The 19,852-nt window shown below is 32.6% G+C and overlaps 2 protein-coding genes and 1 long non-coding RNA gene across 3 annotated transcripts; 2 read left to right on the top strand and 1 right to left on the bottom strand.

The window, feature by feature from the left end:
* The first annotated feature begins 1,027 nt into the window (after window positions 1-1,027).
* On the top strand, window positions 1,028-1,666 carry LOC143895398 (uncharacterized). The gene has a single exon (XM_077402470.1). It carries the CDS (start codon window positions 1,028-1,030, stop codon window positions 1,664-1,666), a length of 639 nt encoding a protein of 212 aa, XP_077258596.1.
* A 4,824-nt stretch (window positions 1,667-6,490) lies between these two features.
* On the top strand, window positions 6,491-7,502 carry LOC143895401 (uncharacterized). Its single transcript, XR_013256322.1, has 3 exons — window positions 6,491-6,710; window positions 6,800-7,159; window positions 7,346-7,502. It is a non-coding gene; the product is annotated as an uncharacterized LOC143895401 (long non-coding RNA).
* Window positions 7,503-11,271: 3,769 nt separating this feature from the next.
* Window positions 11,272-14,103, bottom strand: LOC143895395 (15-hydroxyprostaglandin dehydrogenase [NAD(+)]-like). Its single transcript, XM_077402466.1, has 6 exons — window positions 13,917-14,103; window positions 13,714-13,840; window positions 13,473-13,579; window positions 12,997-13,170; window positions 12,113-12,282; window positions 11,272-11,757 (listed from the first exon to the last, which is right to left on the bottom strand). The coding sequence occupies exons 1-6, from the start codon at window positions 14,010-14,012 to the stop codon at window positions 11,634-11,636; spliced, it is 798 nt and encodes a 265-aa protein (XP_077258592.1). The 5' UTR covers window positions 14,013-14,103; the 3' UTR covers window positions 11,272-11,633.
* Between the last annotated feature and the right edge of the window lie 5,749 nt (window positions 14,104-19,852).

Below are 19,852 nucleotides of genomic sequence, written 5' to 3' on the forward strand. Positions count from 1 at the left end.
ATATTACAGACCGACGCGAGCTCAGTGGGGCTGGGGGCTGTTCTGACCCAAAAGCTGGGGGGCGAGGAACGGGTGATAGCGTACGCGAGCCGCGTGTTGACCGATCCCGAAAAGAAATATTCGGTTACCGAGCAGGAGTGTCTGGCCGTGGTGTGGGCTATCCAGAAATTTCGGCCTTACTTGGAAGGGTACAAATTTACGGTGGTAACTGACTACAGCAGTCTGCGGTGGTTACACAACCTGAAGAATCCCACAGGTCGATTGGCCCGTTGGGCCCTCGAACCGTTGGAATATGACTATACCGTGGAATATCGTAAACGGGCTTTACACCACGTGCCGGACGCGCTGTCTCGTATGTACAAGGGGGAGGGGGAAGATGCCGGAAGCGTGAACGTCGCGGCGGAGATCCCGGAATGCGAAGATACATTGGATAGCTGGTACCGAAAACGATTCACCGAGGTGGCTACCGATCCCCGAAGGTTCGCGCATTGGAGGATCGTGGAGGGGCGGTTGTATTTTCTGCGTCCGAGGCTGGTCGTTTCGGATATCGTGGAGGATCTCGATCATTGGAAACTGGTGTTGCCGCGGGAGCTCCGCGCGGAGGCCTTCCGCGAGTCGCACGATGCCCCTCACGCGGGTCATCTGGGCGTCGAGAAAACATACCACCGGGTAGCCGTTTTGTAATATTGGCCGAACCTATTCAGGGACGTGGCGAGGCATGTGAGAACGTGCGATGTGTGCCAACGAACGAAGGTTGAACAGTCGAGTCCCGCGGGGTGGATGGGCCGCCGCACGGTGGAAAGGCCGTGGACCGCCGTCGCTGCGGACATTATGGGGCCGTTGCCCCGTAGCAAGGCGGGATACCAATACCTGCTAGTAATACAAGATCTCTTTACCAAATGGATAGAAATCCGGGCGTTGCGGGCGGCCAAAGATAAAGGAGGCACTCGAGGACCTGGTCGTGACGCGATGGGGCACCCCGCGAACTCTCTTAATGGACAATGGGACGGAATTTATAAATAAAGTCATGAAGGGCTTCGCGGACGAGAACGGGATAACGCACGTTACGGTACCCCCCTACTACCCTCAGGCGAACCCCGTGGAGAGGGTGAACCGAGTGTTGAAGACGATGATCGTCGCCTTTGTCGAGAAAGATCACCGAGAATGGGATAAGCTTTTGCTGCGACTGCGGTTCGCATACAATACGGCGAGTCATTCCTCATTGGGTACCTCCCCAGCATTTTTAAATTTTGGACGCGAGTTGCTACCGCCCGATGCGTTGCGCGACCGTCGCGAGAACGTTGCCGAAGCAGAGGATGGAGACCCTGCGGAGTGGTCGCGGCGGATGGCGGAAATGAGTGCGGTTAGGGAGTGGGTAATGGAAAATTTGGAGCAGGCGAACCAGCAGCAGGCCGCGAGATATAACTTACGTAGGCGACCGCGTCGGTTTCGCGTCGGCGATTTGGTATTACGGCGACAGCACGTACTGTCGTCTGCGGCGCAGAATATTGCGGGGAAGCTGGCGCCGAAGTTCCAGGGGCCATTTCGGATCAAACGCGTGATCTCTCCGGTCCTCTACGAATTAGAGCGGCCGGACGGATCCCCTATCGGAAAAATACATGTTCTGGACCTAAAGCCGTATCACCTTCCTGTTTCCGATGATTAGGGTTCGATTCGGAATCGGTGGCGTGGATTCGGGGTGATTACGGACGGGGACGGGTCGGGAGAGCTTCCCGAGTTGATGGGCAAAATTCGTTTCCTATTGTGATTGGAATGGTGGCACTGACCGGTGCCGGAGTGGTGGTCGCGGTTGTCGGGGTCGCAGTCCCCTTGGCACTCGTCTGGGAAGGGGAAGTTGTGACGTGACATTTGTCCCGTCCTCCGCCCAGACGGTAGCTCGGCCGAGGGAAGGTCAGGGATGGCGCCTCGACTCGAGTCGAGGAAAGGCCACTCGCGTTAACCCTTTTAAGCTAAATTCCGTAGGGATGACAGGTGGTGCCGGAGCGTGGGATCACGACCTAATGTACCGACGTTAGTTGCGACAAGGGAAGAACGGGCGCTCGGAGGCCGTACGGCGTAGGGGTCGGACCGACGGGCGGGCTACCGGGGCCTGCCGCTGGGGAAGCGCCAGGATTGTCTCGCACAGCGTAACACGGCCCCACCGCAGCATAAACACGGGTGCACCACCTGTCATCCCTACGGAATTTAGCTTAAAAGGGTTAGTTAACGCGAATGGCCTTTCCTCGACTCGAGTCGCGGCGCCATCCCTGACCTTCCCCTCGGCCGAGCTACCGTCTGGGCGGAGGACGCGACAAATGTCACGTCACAAATATTATTTCCTTGATTTAAAGAAATTGTAACTTTATAAAAAATTTATTTTATACTTGCAAATATTTATTTAAATATTGGAAATATTTGTTTAACATTTTATTTTTTTTTGTTTTTAAGTATACAAATTTTTAATTTAAATATTATTTTCTCAAAAACAGCAATTTGTTTTTTAACATAAAAAGCATTGCTTTTTTTAATATATATTAATAAAACAAGTTAAATAAATATTTTATTAAATTTACGAACTAAATTTCTTTATTTAAAAAAATTAGATACTTTGCTTTACTAAACATGCAATTATACTAAAATAAATAAATAAAAACTTAATGGAAAGAATAAGTTATTTCAAATAAATTAATGACTTGTCAGAATATATTTAATTATTTTTTTCAAATAAGTAAATAAATTACTTGCACGTGAAATAAATATATTTTTAATGCAGACAAATAATTATAAAAATCTGTAATAATAAAAAATATAAAAATATATTTTTTTCAATAAAAGAAATAAAAGTATTATGATTTTAGTAATTAATTTTCTTTAAATAAAATTTTTAATTTAAATAATATTTTCTTAAAAACAGCAATTAATTTTCTAACATGAAAAAGATTGCCTTTTTAAATATTAATATCATAGTTTCATTAAATAAATATTTGATTAAATTTATGAACTGAATTTATTTATTTGAAAAAATACATACTTTGGTTTACTATAAACATGCAATTATATTAAAATAAATAAATCAAAGCTTAATGGAAAGAATAAGTTATTTCAAATAAAATAATGACTTCTCTGAATATATTAAAAATTATTTTTTTCAAGTAAATAAATTAATTACTTGCATATAAAATAAATATAATTTTAATGTAGACAAATAATTATATAAAAAAATCTGTAATAATAAAAAATATAAAAATATATTTTCTTTAATGAAAGAAATAAAAATATTATGATTTAGTAAATGTTGGCGAGTGATAAATCAGAGTTTGTTTTATTCAGATTACTATATCGATTATGATTACAACGATTACACGTTGTCAAACGTGCGACGTCAGAAAGAGAACTGAACTAGAATCTATAAGTATCGAAAGTAGAATAGATACACTGATAAAAAAATATTTTTCGATGAAATAAATACATTACATTGAAATATTAAATATTTTGACTTAAATAAATATTTATTTGCGCGGCGAGAGTTTGGCTCGCACCCGTTACGCGGAGCATTGCCAGTATCATTTTGGCGTAATTAAAATTCAACATCGATTCCTATAACTAGGGCCGCTCAGCAGAGTTTCTCCAATCACAGTGCTCTCACACTCAGGGTCGCCAGTCAGGGCATGCTCACCCACATGTATTATTCAATTTTCAATTATAAATCTGTATAATTCTTTTTTAGGTTAAAATTCTTATTTTTCATGTAGTGCTTTTAAAAATTATTTGTTCAAATTGGTTTAAACATTTTCTTTTTTTGGGGGGGGGGTTTTAATTTGAAAATATATTTTGTTGCTATAGATTTATAAATTAACTTTTTTATTATATAGAAAAAAATAATTTATTTCTAAAATGATATCGTTTTTCAAATTTAGTAAACATAGTTTTTATTTAAAAATGAATGTTTTTATTTTGAAAATATATTTTTTTTTTTGAAAAATAAGTTTTTTTATTTGAAAATATATTTTATTATTGAAAGTTTATAAAATGTATTGCTTATTTAATTCAACTAACAATTTACTTAAAACAAAAAATTACTTTTTTAACTTTAGTAATGATTTGGTTCAAAATAGCAGTTTTTTGGTTTAAAAATATATTTTCTTATTACTACTGTAGAAAAAAATCAAACCTTTTAATTCATTAAAAAAAAAGATTTACTTATTTTAAACATTTGCATATTTATTTGAAAAACAAAATTTCTTTTATTTTGTAATGCGTTTTATAATTTAAAATATTAGTTATTCAATTGAAGTATATACTTTTTGTTTAATAAATAACATTTGCTTACTTTAAAGAAATAATTTTTCTACATTAATAAATGTTTTTTTTCTTTTTAAAAATTCAAATGTTTCAAATTATGAAAATAATTTTCTTGCAAATAGTCAAAACAATGGTTTTCTTGATTCAAATTTAATTTTCTTGAATCTAGCAATTTTTTTTTTCAGTGTACCTATAGAATAGCCAGGCGTTGTGACGAAGCCTTACGCTTGGCCAATGCTTGACACCCGCACATCGCTCAATATTCTGTTAGATAGTACTGAAAAATCACCTAGCAAATGACTATCACCCAAAAAAATGTATTCTATTTACAAAGTAAAATTTCCTGTAATCCCATATTCTAAGCGAAAATTTCTACAGAAAGAATATTCCTCTGTCAATAAGTGGACTAAAAAATCTATTACATATTATTCTAACGGGTTTCCTCTTGTATTAAGAGGAATATGTTTATTTGAAGCGGAATGCCTTCTGAGAGAGAGAGAGAGAGAGAGAGAAATTAAGCGTTACTTCTATATAGTAATAGAATACTTTTATCTTACGATAATTCACTCGTCTATGCGGAGTGAATCAAGAGACACGGCAATGGGTGTTTCCGACAAGTACTTACGTTTAAAATGCGCATACTTACAGTTTCGCCCCACGTATCTTCTCATTTTTTCTTTGCAGTTTCCAAAATATTTTCTTTAACTTGCATCGTATTGATCACGTGCACAGTATCGCGCCTTGCAACATTCTTTTTCGTTTGTTTATTTTACAAATTCTTCCGATGCATTTTCTGCGAGACATGTCGTCTTGAAGTCGAAAGATGAAATGCTCGATTTTCGGGAGCCTATTACACTAGGAACAGCTTTCTCCTTGGCTCTCAGTAATGCAATTATAAGTTTTTTATCTATATAAGATTTCCGGCAAATGACGTGCACAGTTACACAGTTTAATCCCCTTAGGAATAATTGTTTATTGTCTTTTCTCTCTCTACTGGTTTTGATGAGAGTTTTAATCCCTTTCTCTTTGACATCAATTGTATCACCGCGGGATAACGTCTCCTCACAAATAAAACACTGCTTTAAATTCATAATTTTATTTTAGTATAGGATTACGTAAACACATACAACGTCGACCAAAGCCAATGCTATATAAATTTTGACCTGAGCCCAGCCACCGAAAGATATATTGTAAACAGGACATTGTAAACAGTGAGATAATCGTCATAACTATATCTTTTAATTTATTTAAAATCTTGGATGCTCCCCCCTCTCTCTCTCTCTCTCTCTCTCTCTCTCTCTCTCTCTCTCTCTCTCTCTCTCTCTCCCTCTCCTCCTCTCTCCCTCTCTCTCTCTACTCCTCTCTCCCTCTCCCTCCCTCTCTCTCTCTCTCTCTCTCTCTCTCTCTCTCTCTCTCTCTCTCTCTCTCTCTCTCTCTCTCTCTCTCTCTCTCTCTCTCTCTCTCTCTCTCTCTAGCTTTTAACAAGGAGTGTTTATAGCATTGTCGAGTAAATAATACAAAGCCAGATGTGTGAAACGACAACGGTTCACTAGCACAATAACAACGCTATTTACCTGAGAAGTGAGATACGGCGAGATAGAATCGCTAAAACCGTTTGTTACAAAAAGTATCTTACTCCTCCCGGCTTTAGCGCCTAAACTATTGGTCGTAGAAAAAAACCTATACTTTCTTTTTTGTAGAGAATTTAATTCCCTACAATATTGCATTAAACTATTTTAGCCTAAGTCTAATGGAAACCGAGATATTCGCGAAAAACCAATTTTTCACCCCTTTCTTCCAAGATGGCGGCCGAAGCACACCACGAGAGAGATCAAAAACTTAGTATGTCATTACTGACACCCAAATAAAAAAATTAAAATTTTTTGCAGCTTTGTCCTCTAATTAGTCGATTTATTTGTCATTTTTAACGACGTGCCGACTAGACTACTTGCTTGTCCGAATAATGTATTAATTCTTGAGTGACTTTTTACGTACAATTCTTTTTGCCCAGGCAGATCACGCGCCGTTACTTTTAAACATAACGCAATCTCAATCAAAGGCAGAACGATACAATCATATAATTAAATTGATGCCTGGTCTGCCTGGGCAAAAAGAATTGTACGTAAAAAAGTCACTCAAGAATTAATATATTATTCGGACAAGCAAGATCCAATCCTGATCGATTACGGCGTTTTCCTTTTGTTTTATTGTGTATCTTACACGGTTTTATAATCTCATACTTATTGTTTATAACTTATATTTTATGATCCTTAGAAGAAGATATTGATAAAGAGGCGTTTCTAAGTATAAAAAAAACTGAGACCGAGGTGTCAAGAATAATTACTACGATTGGAGGGATTCGCTGTTTTCTTGAGAAAAGGAAATTATTGATGGACAGTATTAAATTGGTAAGACAAAAATTTTTATAATAATTTTGGTGTATGCGTTTCGAGGCAAAACATAATTACTTTTCTATTTGCATTATTTTGTTTATTAGGTGAATATTGATGATCCATTGGTACATATATAACACTTGTGATGTGGGTGAAAGTTCTTCAACAAATAATCAAATTAGTATATTAAGCTTTATATTATTTAAGACTTAGTATATATTCTTGCCCTTAGTTTGCTACACTCCATTCCGTGAGACTGCTCGACATATCGTCTTGTTATTTTCATTTTAATTAATATTTTTAAGCTTGTAATGTAAGAATAAAAAATATCGAATAAAAATGAATTGTTAATAATAAAAGCAGGTTGACAAAATGGATTTAAATAGAAATTATTATAAAATATGCAAGAAATATAAAAAATGAAAAAGTGAAGCACTTCAGGCATCCACTGGACCAGAGTGTGGGTAAGCTACGGTTAAAAAAGTTGTTTCTCTCATTTTAGTGCTAACAAAGTGACTTTGCTAAAAATATTTTTGCAAAATAGTTTATCACATAGCCAGTTTATATTATAATAATTTTATTTTTAATTATATTCTTGATATATTTTTTAAATTTTGCTCACTGGAAAATTATCTGTTTTTTGTTGTCAGCTTAAACTCGACTTTCGCAAAAAAGTATCCAGAAAAAAATTCTGTATTAGTATTTGCTTGGGAACAATATATGCCTTTTCTTAAGCAGTTATTAAAAGCAGAAATTAAAGATATATATGAAAAAAAATTATTTAAAAAATTAAATGATGAAAAGCTATTTTTGGGTTTGTAAAAAAGCATTTAAAAATATTTTTTTGTATGCTTCCTTCTATCTTAAAATCATAATTTTATAACTATTTTATTTTATTATAGAATCAGCATCTGCTTTGACATTATTTTTATTGCCTCATATGATTCCACCTAGAAATAAAATTAAATGTCACTCAGGGGAGAAGTTGAAAGCCAATGTTACGGAAGCTCGGAATGCTTTTATCCTCCAAGCAAGCTAGTGTAAGATTATTTATCTGTATTAACATACTATTTGTAAATTTTTCATTATGTATTCTGATAATATATGCATTTTGTATTTTCTACAAATCTTTCTCAATTATTGAATGTTACGAAGTAGCGCTAGGAGTTAGTTTTGGTTAGAGATATGTTGCCTTTCTATAATCAAAGTTTAATTTCATGTTCTACTCTAATTGTACCAGAATTAGAGTTTGTTAAAAGTATAGTCTTTAAAGTAGTGACAGAGGATTATCAAGACAGTCAATTTTGTCAAGAACCTACAAATATACTATTACATTTATTAAATAATATATTTTCTCAAAGACGATAAAATTATCGATTCTTGACAAAATTCACCATCTTCATAACCCAATCACTATTTGAGACAATTGGGGCAGAACATAAAATACTTTGATTATATAGAGGCTACGTATCTGTGGCCAAAAATTAACTCCCAGCGCTTCTTTGTAAACACCCATTATCATTACCATGTTTTATATTTGTAGTAAGTTTTTTAATTATTTATGTTTTAACATGCAGGTACCTGGAGATCTAATACCTGCTATAAAGAGAAGACAGGAAGTGGTTTTAAAACTTAACAAAAGAGTGCAACCTTTTATTGCTGTTGTTGGAGCCTCTGTAGAAAAATTTGATACGTGTTATGTTGTCATAGACAACATTAAATACATTCAACAGCATCGTGAAGGCATTTGACGTATGTTTCAATTAAAGCTATACACTCCTTTAATACCGAATATTCATATGAGGCTAAAGGAGCTTGGCTTTTTGTTCAGCAAGCGTTGTACAGAATATCCACTTCTAATGATAAAAAAAATTCTGCAGTAGCTGCACTGGTTAAGTCATTTCAAGCTGTATGTAATACTTTTACTTCTTAAGTTGTTTGAAGTTCAGTGATCTCGATCCATTGTGTTGAAAAAAATAGATTAAACTAAGCTACTTATATGACTGTTATGATGTATATTGTGTTGTGTAACAGCTGAAGAACTTGTCAATGATCAATAGTTTTAATTCGACGGTTTTTTAATAGTGTTTACATTAAAGTTCACATTAAGTGACCTGTTAATGATTTGATAATTATTCTGACTTCCATTATGGGACTAACTTGCTATATATGTCAAAGTGTTTCAAAGACCCCTTTGTCTCTAATTACACACATAAAAGTATTTTATCCTCTTCAAGCGCATAGTGCTGTGACATGCCCTGTTTATATAACTGTATTAAAATGTGTTCTTTATTGCGAGCTTTTAAGCGACATTTAGTAAAATGTTACTCTAAAAGAGTCGATAGTTCACATAACACGACATTGTTTTTTATATTAAGCATTTGCTTCGACATTATGCATGACCTGATTTTACTTTGATTATGGTCCGACAGAATCGAGTAATACTGTGCTACGTATAAATAGAGAGCACTTGCTTAGTGTAAAATTAAGGTTCTCTTCCACTGAAATGTTGTGTTTCGTCAGATATTTTGGACTAATGATTGGCGATTTAATTCCCAAAGAAGATGATTGCTAGCTTCTTTATGTAAAACTTAAATCAATCGTGGATATTATCACAGCTCCTTATGTTAACGTTAAATCATTAAAATACTTGGCTACTTTGATATCAGAACATCATGAAATGTATCTAAGTGCTTTCCCCCACATGACTCTAAAGCCTAAGCATCATTATATTTTACATTATTCTCAGGTCATGCATAATGTTGGTCCGCTATGGTTCGTATGTTGTCTTCGTTGGGAAGCGAAACACAGGCCTTTTAAACAAGCAGCTCGTGCTACTAATTCACGCAGACTGGGCAACATGCCCGTGGTACACATCAGGTTACGCAAATGCTGGCGGTATCGTGCTGAAATCATAAAAAAACAGGGGTTACTTTAAATTATAATATCTCGCTAAATAATCGGCGTAGGACAAAGGCTTTTCTTTATTTGAAAGGGCAAAATCCGTACTTTGAGATGGTATTAATGATTATGTTCTCTAATTTTTTTGTTGACGGTGGAAGACTGCAAATTTCAAATTTTTGAATATCTCAAATACGTCCTTATTCAAAGCTGACCACGCCTTTGAGTATTGACATGAGTGAAAATTGAACAAAAACACCTTATAGTAGAGAGCTTGCCCTGTAAAACCTTTTTTTAAACTTCTTTTTACGTTAATTATTCGCTGAGTAATTACAGTTTAAAAATGAGCAAAAATTTACTAACAAAAATAAACCTCTAATTTTTTTTAGCAGTGTATATTGTAGCAAACATAATACCTTAAAAAAGTAATATGACATTATTTCAATTAAGATATTAAAGTGAGACAAAGAGAGAGAATTAAGTTACTAAATATATTTTTCTTACTTCAACAGGTTTGAAATTATTGGGTGCATCCAGAAGCACGACCGCTCACTAAGCTGCTAAGTAGCAATTGAGTGTAATTTGTTGGATACAAAGGTAAGAATCAAAGTCTGTATAAAATAAAGTTTTTGAAGTTGCTGAATCCGAATCTAATATTATAGATTTGCAAAACTCAAAATGGCGAATTTAATATGGCCGATTAAAAGAGTCAGAATTGAATAAAGAAATAAAGTTTTTGATATTTACACGATACATACAATTAAATAACACTCATCAATTCGCTATACCGGGCCTATACAATGCCTTTCTCTTCTTTGACGAATTCTTGTTCGACGGTTTTCATCACGGTTAGCACACATATATACACACACAAATACACGTAAACACAAACACACATTCAATACCAGATAGGACCAAACACTATAGAGAATCTAGGCAGGTATAAACAAAATTTTATTGTCCCCACAATGATAGAATGCTGAGGAAACTTGTGCTGTATCGATTCAAAGCACGTCTCACTAAAAGGGCTCTAGTTTCGTCAGTTTTATGAATTCGTCGATAACACTTTGGGAATATATTCTTGAAACCTTATACTATTTATTTATGCGCAAAAAAATCGATTTTTTTACCAATCAAACTGGAATCCCCCCAACAAGAAAAAATTTATCGGTGTTGGAAAGTTTATAGTTATGCATATTACAAAACTATAAAGACAAATTATTATTCTTAAATTTAAGTATAATAGCCATAAAATTTTATTAATGCATTCTATATTTATATTACAGTAATCTGTTTAAAGTTAATTTATATTAAGATAATTTTTCAAATTCATTGTTATTGTTAGGAAGAGAAACATAATGTGTAGAATAAACCGCATAATGTTAAAAGCAAATCAAATAATTATTTATTAACATGTATATATACACGTATATGACATTTGGGTATTTAATAATAGTATTTGTCTTCTATTAAAGACTCTAAGAAAAATGTGACATTTTCGTTATTTTTTTTTTTTATGTCATTTTTATTTATGCTCAACCTGAATTGCATTTGCAATTATAATATTATATGTATAATAGCATAAAATGTTACCAAATCATAGAATTACGAAATTTATTATAAATTTAGTTATTAATATAGATTAATATATTATTAAAATAGGCAGAACGTGTAATAATTGTTACGGTAGAGTTTATTTAAAGCATGTGCTATGTTTTACTACATAACTTTGATTTATTAATTTTATTTCCACACGTGTTGCGTTATTATTGTTTTCCGTTATTTAAAGTAAAAATTAATTTCTCTTTTGCTTTGCGTTGCAAGCAGAAACTAAGGCGTTACAACTTTAATAGAGGTGTTACTAAAACGAATTATTACTAGAATTACTATTAGAGTTATTTATTTATTTATTTTATAATTTATATTGATGTGTAGCAGGCGCATTATTTCGTGATTCAACTGTTTTTCTTCTATCTTTCGCATATGTGACTCAAACTGTTTGTATAAAGTTTCCGGCGTGTTTGAAGAATTTCACATCTAAGCGGGATCATAATGCGGTAATTTGATCGAATATGCAGGCTCATTACGATTGATAACCCAAATCGATCCGTTTTTACCCTTTTGAATCGCCATAACTGTAGACTGTGCCACATGCACAACACTGCAACAAATGCGTTAGGTTCCCAAAAAGATTTTGATACAATTTTCTTATTACTATGTTATAATAATATAATAATGATAATGTTAGTCATTTTTGTATCTTTCTCTTAAGTATATAGGATATTTACATGTGCGTGTTTTTAGTGCTAAAGGCAATATTAATAATAAAACAATCAAAAAGTGCATTTGATAAGAAGAATAACGGCATTCCTGTCAGTCAAAAAGTAATCATTCTATATATAATCCTAATTATAATTACAATTATAATTATAAATTAGTAGCAAACGTGGTTGCTGTGCTAATTATAGGTATCATATGTGACCGTTCTCATTGTATTACGTGTTTTGTATACTTACGATTGAGGGTTATGAATAACTTTGTATTCCTCATTTATATTCTCTAAGAATTTAATATAATCTTCGTCGATAAAATCGAGACATCTGCCTACATCATGCACGGCCATTGCCGTTTCTGTGAAACCAGGACATATTGTTAGAATGCGAACTCCTGTTTTGACATAAGATTTCTGAAAAAAGATATTAGGCAGTTTTTGCAATACCGTCTTTCAGGTACGGTAAACGTTATCTGAATTGTTCAGATACATTCACTCTGTATCTGAACAATTCAGATACGATTGCCGTATCTGAAAGACGGTATTGCAAAAACTCCCTATTACTTTAATAAGACTTTTTATTATTACAGAGGGCATGTATTATTCTCATGATAAAGTATTTTAGTGGTATGTATAAAGATTATAATTATAAAGCTAAAAGAAAAGAATGCAACAATCGTATATAAATATGTCTATAAGATGTTCTTTTAACTCTTCGAGGCCACACTGGGTGGCGGCCACCCAGACAGAAATTCAGGCCCGATATTTTTAAGATAGGCTTTATAATCAGTGTCTCTCCACCTAGGATCTCTAGATTGAGTCTCTCTCTTGAATGTCCGTACAGTAGAAAGGCTTTAAGCCATGTCAGTTATGTATTCACCTAGTGTGGCCGGGGCGTATTAAAAAAAGAGGTGTGGCCTCGGAGGGTTAAATATCCTTTATGGGTTTAACAAAATTAGAATATCTTCAAAACTTCTTTACAATTTTTTCTATTATTTGTACGCATGATTTTTCATGCTTTCTTTTGAAAGAATAAAAAAAAATATATTTATTGTAAAAGCCTATTTATATATTAGTAATATTGCAAGAGAGAGAGTTGAGAATTCATATTGTATAAATATAAATTACCTTAAGACTGGATCCAAATCCGACGACAGCATATTTAGAAGAACAGTACACCGGACATGTACAGAAAGGCTCCAACCCAGCTATAGACGCTACATTTACTATGGTACCTCCTTTGCCACCTTTATGTTTACCCATATAATCTAAGGCCAATAGCGAACCGCGAATTACCGCTATCTATAGAAATAAAATGCGTAAATAATTTACGCATCACTTTTAATATATGTATACGAGTACATATATTTGTGATTAAAAAAATTGCATGTCATGTTTATATAAATACGAACAATATATGTATATAATACATGCTAATGTATTTATTTATAATAAATAAATCAGTCACTCTATGAAATATATTATATTCCACAATTCTTATTTAATGATAATCTATTTCCGATTAACGTTCTTAAAAAGAAAATCTTAATAAAATTAGTAAATAATTCAATTAATCGGTTGAAGTTTAATGTTTTATTACTCACGACATTAACAGCAAACGTTTGCTCAAAACAATGATCATTACATATTCCAGCATTGTTAACAAGTATGTCAAGACCATTGAAAGCCTTAATAACTTGCTTGAAGGTTTCTGACGATAAAAATAATCGGTTAGTGTATTTAATGCTTTAATTTAATGGATATCTCATGTTCAAAAATGCAAAATAAAAGATGTAAATAAAAAATAGTTTGATAAAAATTATTTAAGAAATTCGCGGCACTTACCGTTGTACGCTTCCAAGTTTGTTACATCAATTGGAAAGAAGATGACACGTTCTTTTCCAAATTTTTCTTGCAATGTTACTGTTGCGTTGTAACAACGTTCTACCGGCAAATCGAAAATGGCGACTTTCTAGAATTATTATAATAAGGTAGAAAGATAATATATACCGTTTTTCTCCATTTTTTAATTTTTGGTTGTAAAATACCTTCGCGCCTTTACGCAACAAATCTTCTGTAATGTGGTAGCCAATGCCGGCGCCGGCTCCTGTGACTATCGCCGTTTTACTTTCCACGTTGTCCATTACTTATTGTCGATATTGTATTAAGAAGATTAAATATCAAAAAGATTGTGAATAAGAAGAAATCCTCAGCCGTACGATGCTTTTATATGTCAATAACAATCAGACTTGCGCGCAGTTAAGTTATAAGGAAGATAAGAAAAACGCTTTAAACTTTTAAATATGTTTTAAACTTTTAAATATGCTATATTTAAAAACTATAGCTATATTTAAATAAATGTTTAAGTTTAGAAGAGTTTTGAATTTCAATTATGTTATATACACATTACGTTCTATAGTAGAAGCATCAAGGCGTTCAACACAGATATAGAATACAAATGTAGCAAACATGTATTATGTACTGTGTATTGTATGTATTTTTATGTGTACAATCACGTTTCTGTGATAAAGAAAAAGCAATCGTAAAAGTTCCGAACGTTTGGTTTACTTTGAATTACTTCTAGTAGTAAATAAAAATTATCTTATTTTTTATGTGTATTCGAGTAATTCTATATAAACATATAATAATATAAAATAAGATGCAGTGAAAGAAATAACAGAAAGAAAGATATTTATAAATTTAAAGAAAACTGTTTGCAATAATCGTAAAAGTGTATACATTAACATTCATTGCAACTCTTGGATCGAAATTCTAATTACCAACAAACAAGTTAAAGATGTTTATCTTTCTTTGTACAGATTCAAGTATAATAAATTATTTTGGTGGAGAGATTTAAACTGATTTACATTTATCATTTATTTCGAATTTTATATAATAGATACAATAAACTTCGAATTTGATAAGAGCCTTTAGTTTCAGTAATAAATTATGAAAATTGTTACGGTATGTAAACTCGTGGACACACAGAAAGGTTGTCCGACTTATACACCCGTATTCATACTATGAATACGGCCCAAAGTCGGACAACCTTTCGGACAACCTTTCTGTCCGCGACCATACATCACATTTTATATTTTAGCATTCTATGTATCACATTCATTTTGTTTAAAAATAAAAAACAATCTGAAAAAGTCGTTATTATTATCGGCGCTATTCTATATTTAATCTCATAAAGTAATAAAATGGATACATTATTAGCTGCTGTATTTTGCCACTATTAAAAATTTCAATATTTAATTGGTTACTATAAATTTTTACTATTAAATATTTTTTATCTATGGGGCTAAATCAAATTTCATGAAAATACAAGCAGTAAAGAATCTATTTCAATGTCAACTTTTCAGAAAAATAAATAAAGCCTTAGCAGTTCCATGTTTTTTTCTAACACAAGTGCATCGTGTATCACGTTCATCGAAATACATAATTCAACGTCGTTGTTTCTCAACTTGTTACAAGTAAATATATACATTTTTTATCATGCACACACACATAAAATATATAAGTTTTAATAAATAAATTTTAAGTCTAAACGAATTGTAATGCGGTATAAATAAATATTAAATGGTCACAGAAATATGCAGCGCTGCAAAACCACAAAATGTATTTTTTAAATTTTGCTGGAACCATGTATTTATTTTTAAAGATTTTGGAAATATAGAGATGCCGGTGTGTTACAGTGTAATAAGGACTCGTCATGATTGCAGACTTTACACTGAAATCTCTAAATCGATCAGTTTCACGATAGCAATTGCCACGTGTTCAGGTCTGTCAAACGAAAGAAACACTATTATGTAAATCTATTAAGGTTGCGTTTCGATATTCACTGCCAGTACTGAAAATATATAGTACCTATACGTGACGTAAACTATAGCTTTTCCAGTACTGATAGTAAATATCGAAACGCAGCCTAAAAATTCTTTTTGTGTATCAATAATTTCTTTGGGTAATTATGCAGTATATATAGGAGAAGCACCTCCGATGACCTTGACCTTGATATATGTTGTCAAGGTCACCCTCCTGAGTGACCTTCAGAAGGTTTTATCCGTCGCTCGTTTTTTATTAAAAAGTTATAAACAAAAAAAGTTTCGAAAATATAGCAGTTATTTTAAGTACTGAGAGGCATAAACGACTAATATTACGTTTTTCTTTAAAGCAGAGAATAATTTATTTCGCGAGAAAGTCGCTGCTTTACCAAAACACAACATTTAAAGCAGTAAACTGTTGATAAATTGAAATTTTTTTGTTAAAGCAGAGAATACATTATTTTGCGAAAAAATCGCTGCTTTACCAAAACACAACATTTAAAGCAGTAAATCGTACCTATGTAGGTTAGTGACGCGCTTTAAAAGTATTTAAGTGTTTAAAGCGCGTCAACTAACCTATATATGCACCTATATATGCTATACTTTCCAAACTTTTTTTGTTAATAACTTTTTAACGAATAGCGAGCGACGGCTAAAACTTTCTGAAGGTCACTCGTGGTCATGACCTTGACAACATATATCAAGGTCATTGAAATCGGTGAGGTCGCCAAACTTTTTTTTGTTAATAACTTTTTAATAAAAAACGAGCGACGGCTAAAACCTTCTGAAGGTCACTCAGGAGGGTGACCTTGACAACATATGTCAAGGTCAAGGTCATCGGAGGTGCTTCCCCTATACTGCATAATTACCTTTCTTTGATTAATATATATATATAATCAAATCATAATATTAAAAAAAAATTTATTTATAATTTATTTTAAATATGGTTTATGAGAAGATATATACATTAATTTATAATTTAATTTATAATTTAGATTTAATTTTTTAAATTTATAATAATTAAAAAAATGCAGATAATATATTAGTTTTGTATTATTTTAAGATTTATTTTAGTTTATTCTATTTCTTTAATTATCTAATACAAAAATAATTTCTATTTGTTACAAAACAAAATAGTATTTGCAACTTAATATGTGTTTAGGAAAGCGATAACACTATCACATTATCCATTCTTTGTAGACGGCGGGGAAGGAAGCCTAGTTAAAAAAAATACCTCGTCATTCGTAGGCGGTCGCCGTTGGTCGTAGAATAAACATTTCTTATCCACATAATATTAGTATGTACATAATTGTACTAAAAAAGAACATAAATTAATTACAAATTTGCGACACACAATTTTTAATGTTCTTAATTACTGTCGGATGCTGAAGATGGTCTAAATATGGACTAAAAAACGTACGAAAAACATTAAACAAACAAATAAAATTTACGCACCGTCAACAATGAATGGCTCTTAATTAGCCCGTTTTCTTCACGCTTATAAATTTAATTTAATTATTATTGTAAAACATTAATTATAGTTTTTACGATATATATAATATATGTGTATATACTTATTATAAATACATTTTATTCAAATTGATATTTATTAATGTTTAAACTTTATCATAAAAGCTGTTATATAGAATATAAAATTATAATGATGACAAAATAACGAAGAAACGATTGAATTACGATAAAAAAATTAGTTTTTATAGTAATTTTTTTGTTATATTTTAACGTTATTGTAATTTTTTGTTCTACACGGAAAAAGGGTTCTTAAAATAATATTAGCATCGGGCCTCGAAAAATCACCATTCACACTTGTTAATAATTATAGCATTCCATAATGATAGATAGTTAGAAAGATAGGTGATCATGTCAAGGACCATCCGCAATTTTGACGTCTGCTGATCAAGAGACACGGTAGTGTCTCGCGCCAAGTACACGCGGAGCGAGACCGACCGTGACTCTTTTACGCGACGCGACGGGTTGCGAGTACCCGAGATGTTGAGATCTCGATAACGAGTGAACGGATCAAGTTCTAAGTAGGCTTGATCGATAGCTTGGGATCCAATTAGGGGGGGGTTTCTCTCATAATATTCCGCTACGTGCCCTACGAGCGGAGATATTGCGACGCAAAGTCCAAATGTGAAAATTTTTTATTAAGATACTTCTACTTCTAACGCCGACGTCTGATATGATGACGTCATAATCAGAAACGTCACTTTCATTTTTTCGACGCTGGCGGCGCAGGTATCGCCAGTTTCGATATCGCGCGCGTATTTCGAAATTAGGTCGATAGACTTATCGGTCAGAAAGAAGATTTCTATTTAGGTAAATTAGGTACTCAAAAAATAATTGTTGCACTACATTGAAAAATCTTTACATTGTGTCAATTAGAAAAGAATGTATAATAACAATTTTATAAGATTAAAAAATTTTATTTAAATTTAACAAGGGAATACAAGATATTTAAATACAAAGTTATTTACATGTGTATTTTTCAATGGCCACAAAGAATTACAGAAGTAACAGTACAAAATAAAAATATTTTATTAAAATACATAAATTTTTTTTGTAAAAAAACTTGGCGCTGCTAGACCTTTTAAATAAATAAAAACAACAATAAATAAAAATAATTCAGAGAAGAATACAATGGGAGTAATATTAAATGATTATCAGCGTGGATGTGGGAGTGAGTGATATGGGTGTGCGTGACTACGCGGACGGCGGATAATGCGGCTTATAATTAAGTATAGAATAAGTTTATTTATTTATTTAAAATTTCGAGGTCTAGCAGCGCCAAGTTTTTTTACAAGAAAAATTTATGTATTTTAATAAAATATTTTTATTTTGTACTGCTACTTCTGTAATTCTTTGTGGCCATTAAAAAATACACATGTAAATAACTTTGTATTTAAATATCTTGTATTCCCTTGTTAAATTTAAATAAAATTTTTTAATCTTATAAAATTGTTATTATACATTCTTTTCTAATTGACACAATGTAAAGATTTTTCAATGTAGTGCAACAATTATTTTTTGAGGCAATATACATGTTCTCTCTGTAATTGGCGCTCTAACTTAAAGAGATATCATTTCTTTTTTGTAATTGTAATAGATCACTTGAAGCGCGACTCTTCTTTTTGATAAGGTAACATAATTTTGTGACGTGTATCACTTGGGTTATAATTTTTCGGAAATAAAGATACTACTGCTTAGATTTTTTCGAGATTTTTCGAGATATAAAGATCTACCACTTGTTACTTAGGTTTTTTCGAGGTATAATACTACCACTTTCTTTTTTTTTTTAGGTAACAACATATACACTACTATACGTGTACTTGGCGCCTTTTTTACCTTTTTTTAAAAAAGGTAATTTTGTGCGGATATCACGACTTTTTGTAGTATATTACGCATTGTATAAACAGTATGTACAGGATAAAGCTATTTGGAGGTATAATACTACCACTTTGTTTTTTTCGAGGTAACAACATAACAGGGTAACAACATAATACATATACACTATTATGCGTGTACTTGGCGCTCATTTTACCTTTTTTTTAAAAAAGTAATTTTGTACGGATATCACGCCTTTTTGTAGTGTTACGCAACTTAATCTTATAAACAATATATCTTATAATTTCATAAACCGTATATAATACAAGGTATGAAGCTAAAAGCGTTACGGACTATTATTTCTAAAGAAAACAACAATTTAATATTTTGCTTAGTTATTTTTTTTTAAATAATAATCTGTAACCCTTTTAGTTGTACACCTTGTATATATTTTTCAATTTCAACATAAAACATAATCGCAATAAAGCATGATTAATGTTAATAAATCGTTAACTGTAAAATTCTTTATTTATTTTTATTTGCGTGTCTTACTGAATGTTGTTCGCAACTGTATATGTATGTACCGATATCTTCAGGTATCGATATTTTTGATAATTATTTTTACGTCAGACATAATTTTAATTCATCCAATTTTTATTATGTTTAGACATAATTTTTGTCCAATTTTTATTATGTCTAGACATAATTTTAATTTAGCAATTTTTATTATGTCATGACAATTCTAATTCTGCCGCTAGGGAAATTTTAAGTCGATTCTTATGAATCAAGCTTGCCGATGACGAGGTCCACATAGCGCG

This window comes from Temnothorax americanus, unplaced genomic scaffold (genome assembly GCF_048541705.1).
Source record: "Temnothorax americanus isolate GAGA-0224 unplaced genomic scaffold, ASM4854170v1 Scaffold157, whole genome shotgun sequence".
In the NCBI taxonomy this organism is placed as follows: Eukaryota; Metazoa; Arthropoda; class Insecta; order Hymenoptera; family Formicidae; genus Temnothorax; species Temnothorax americanus.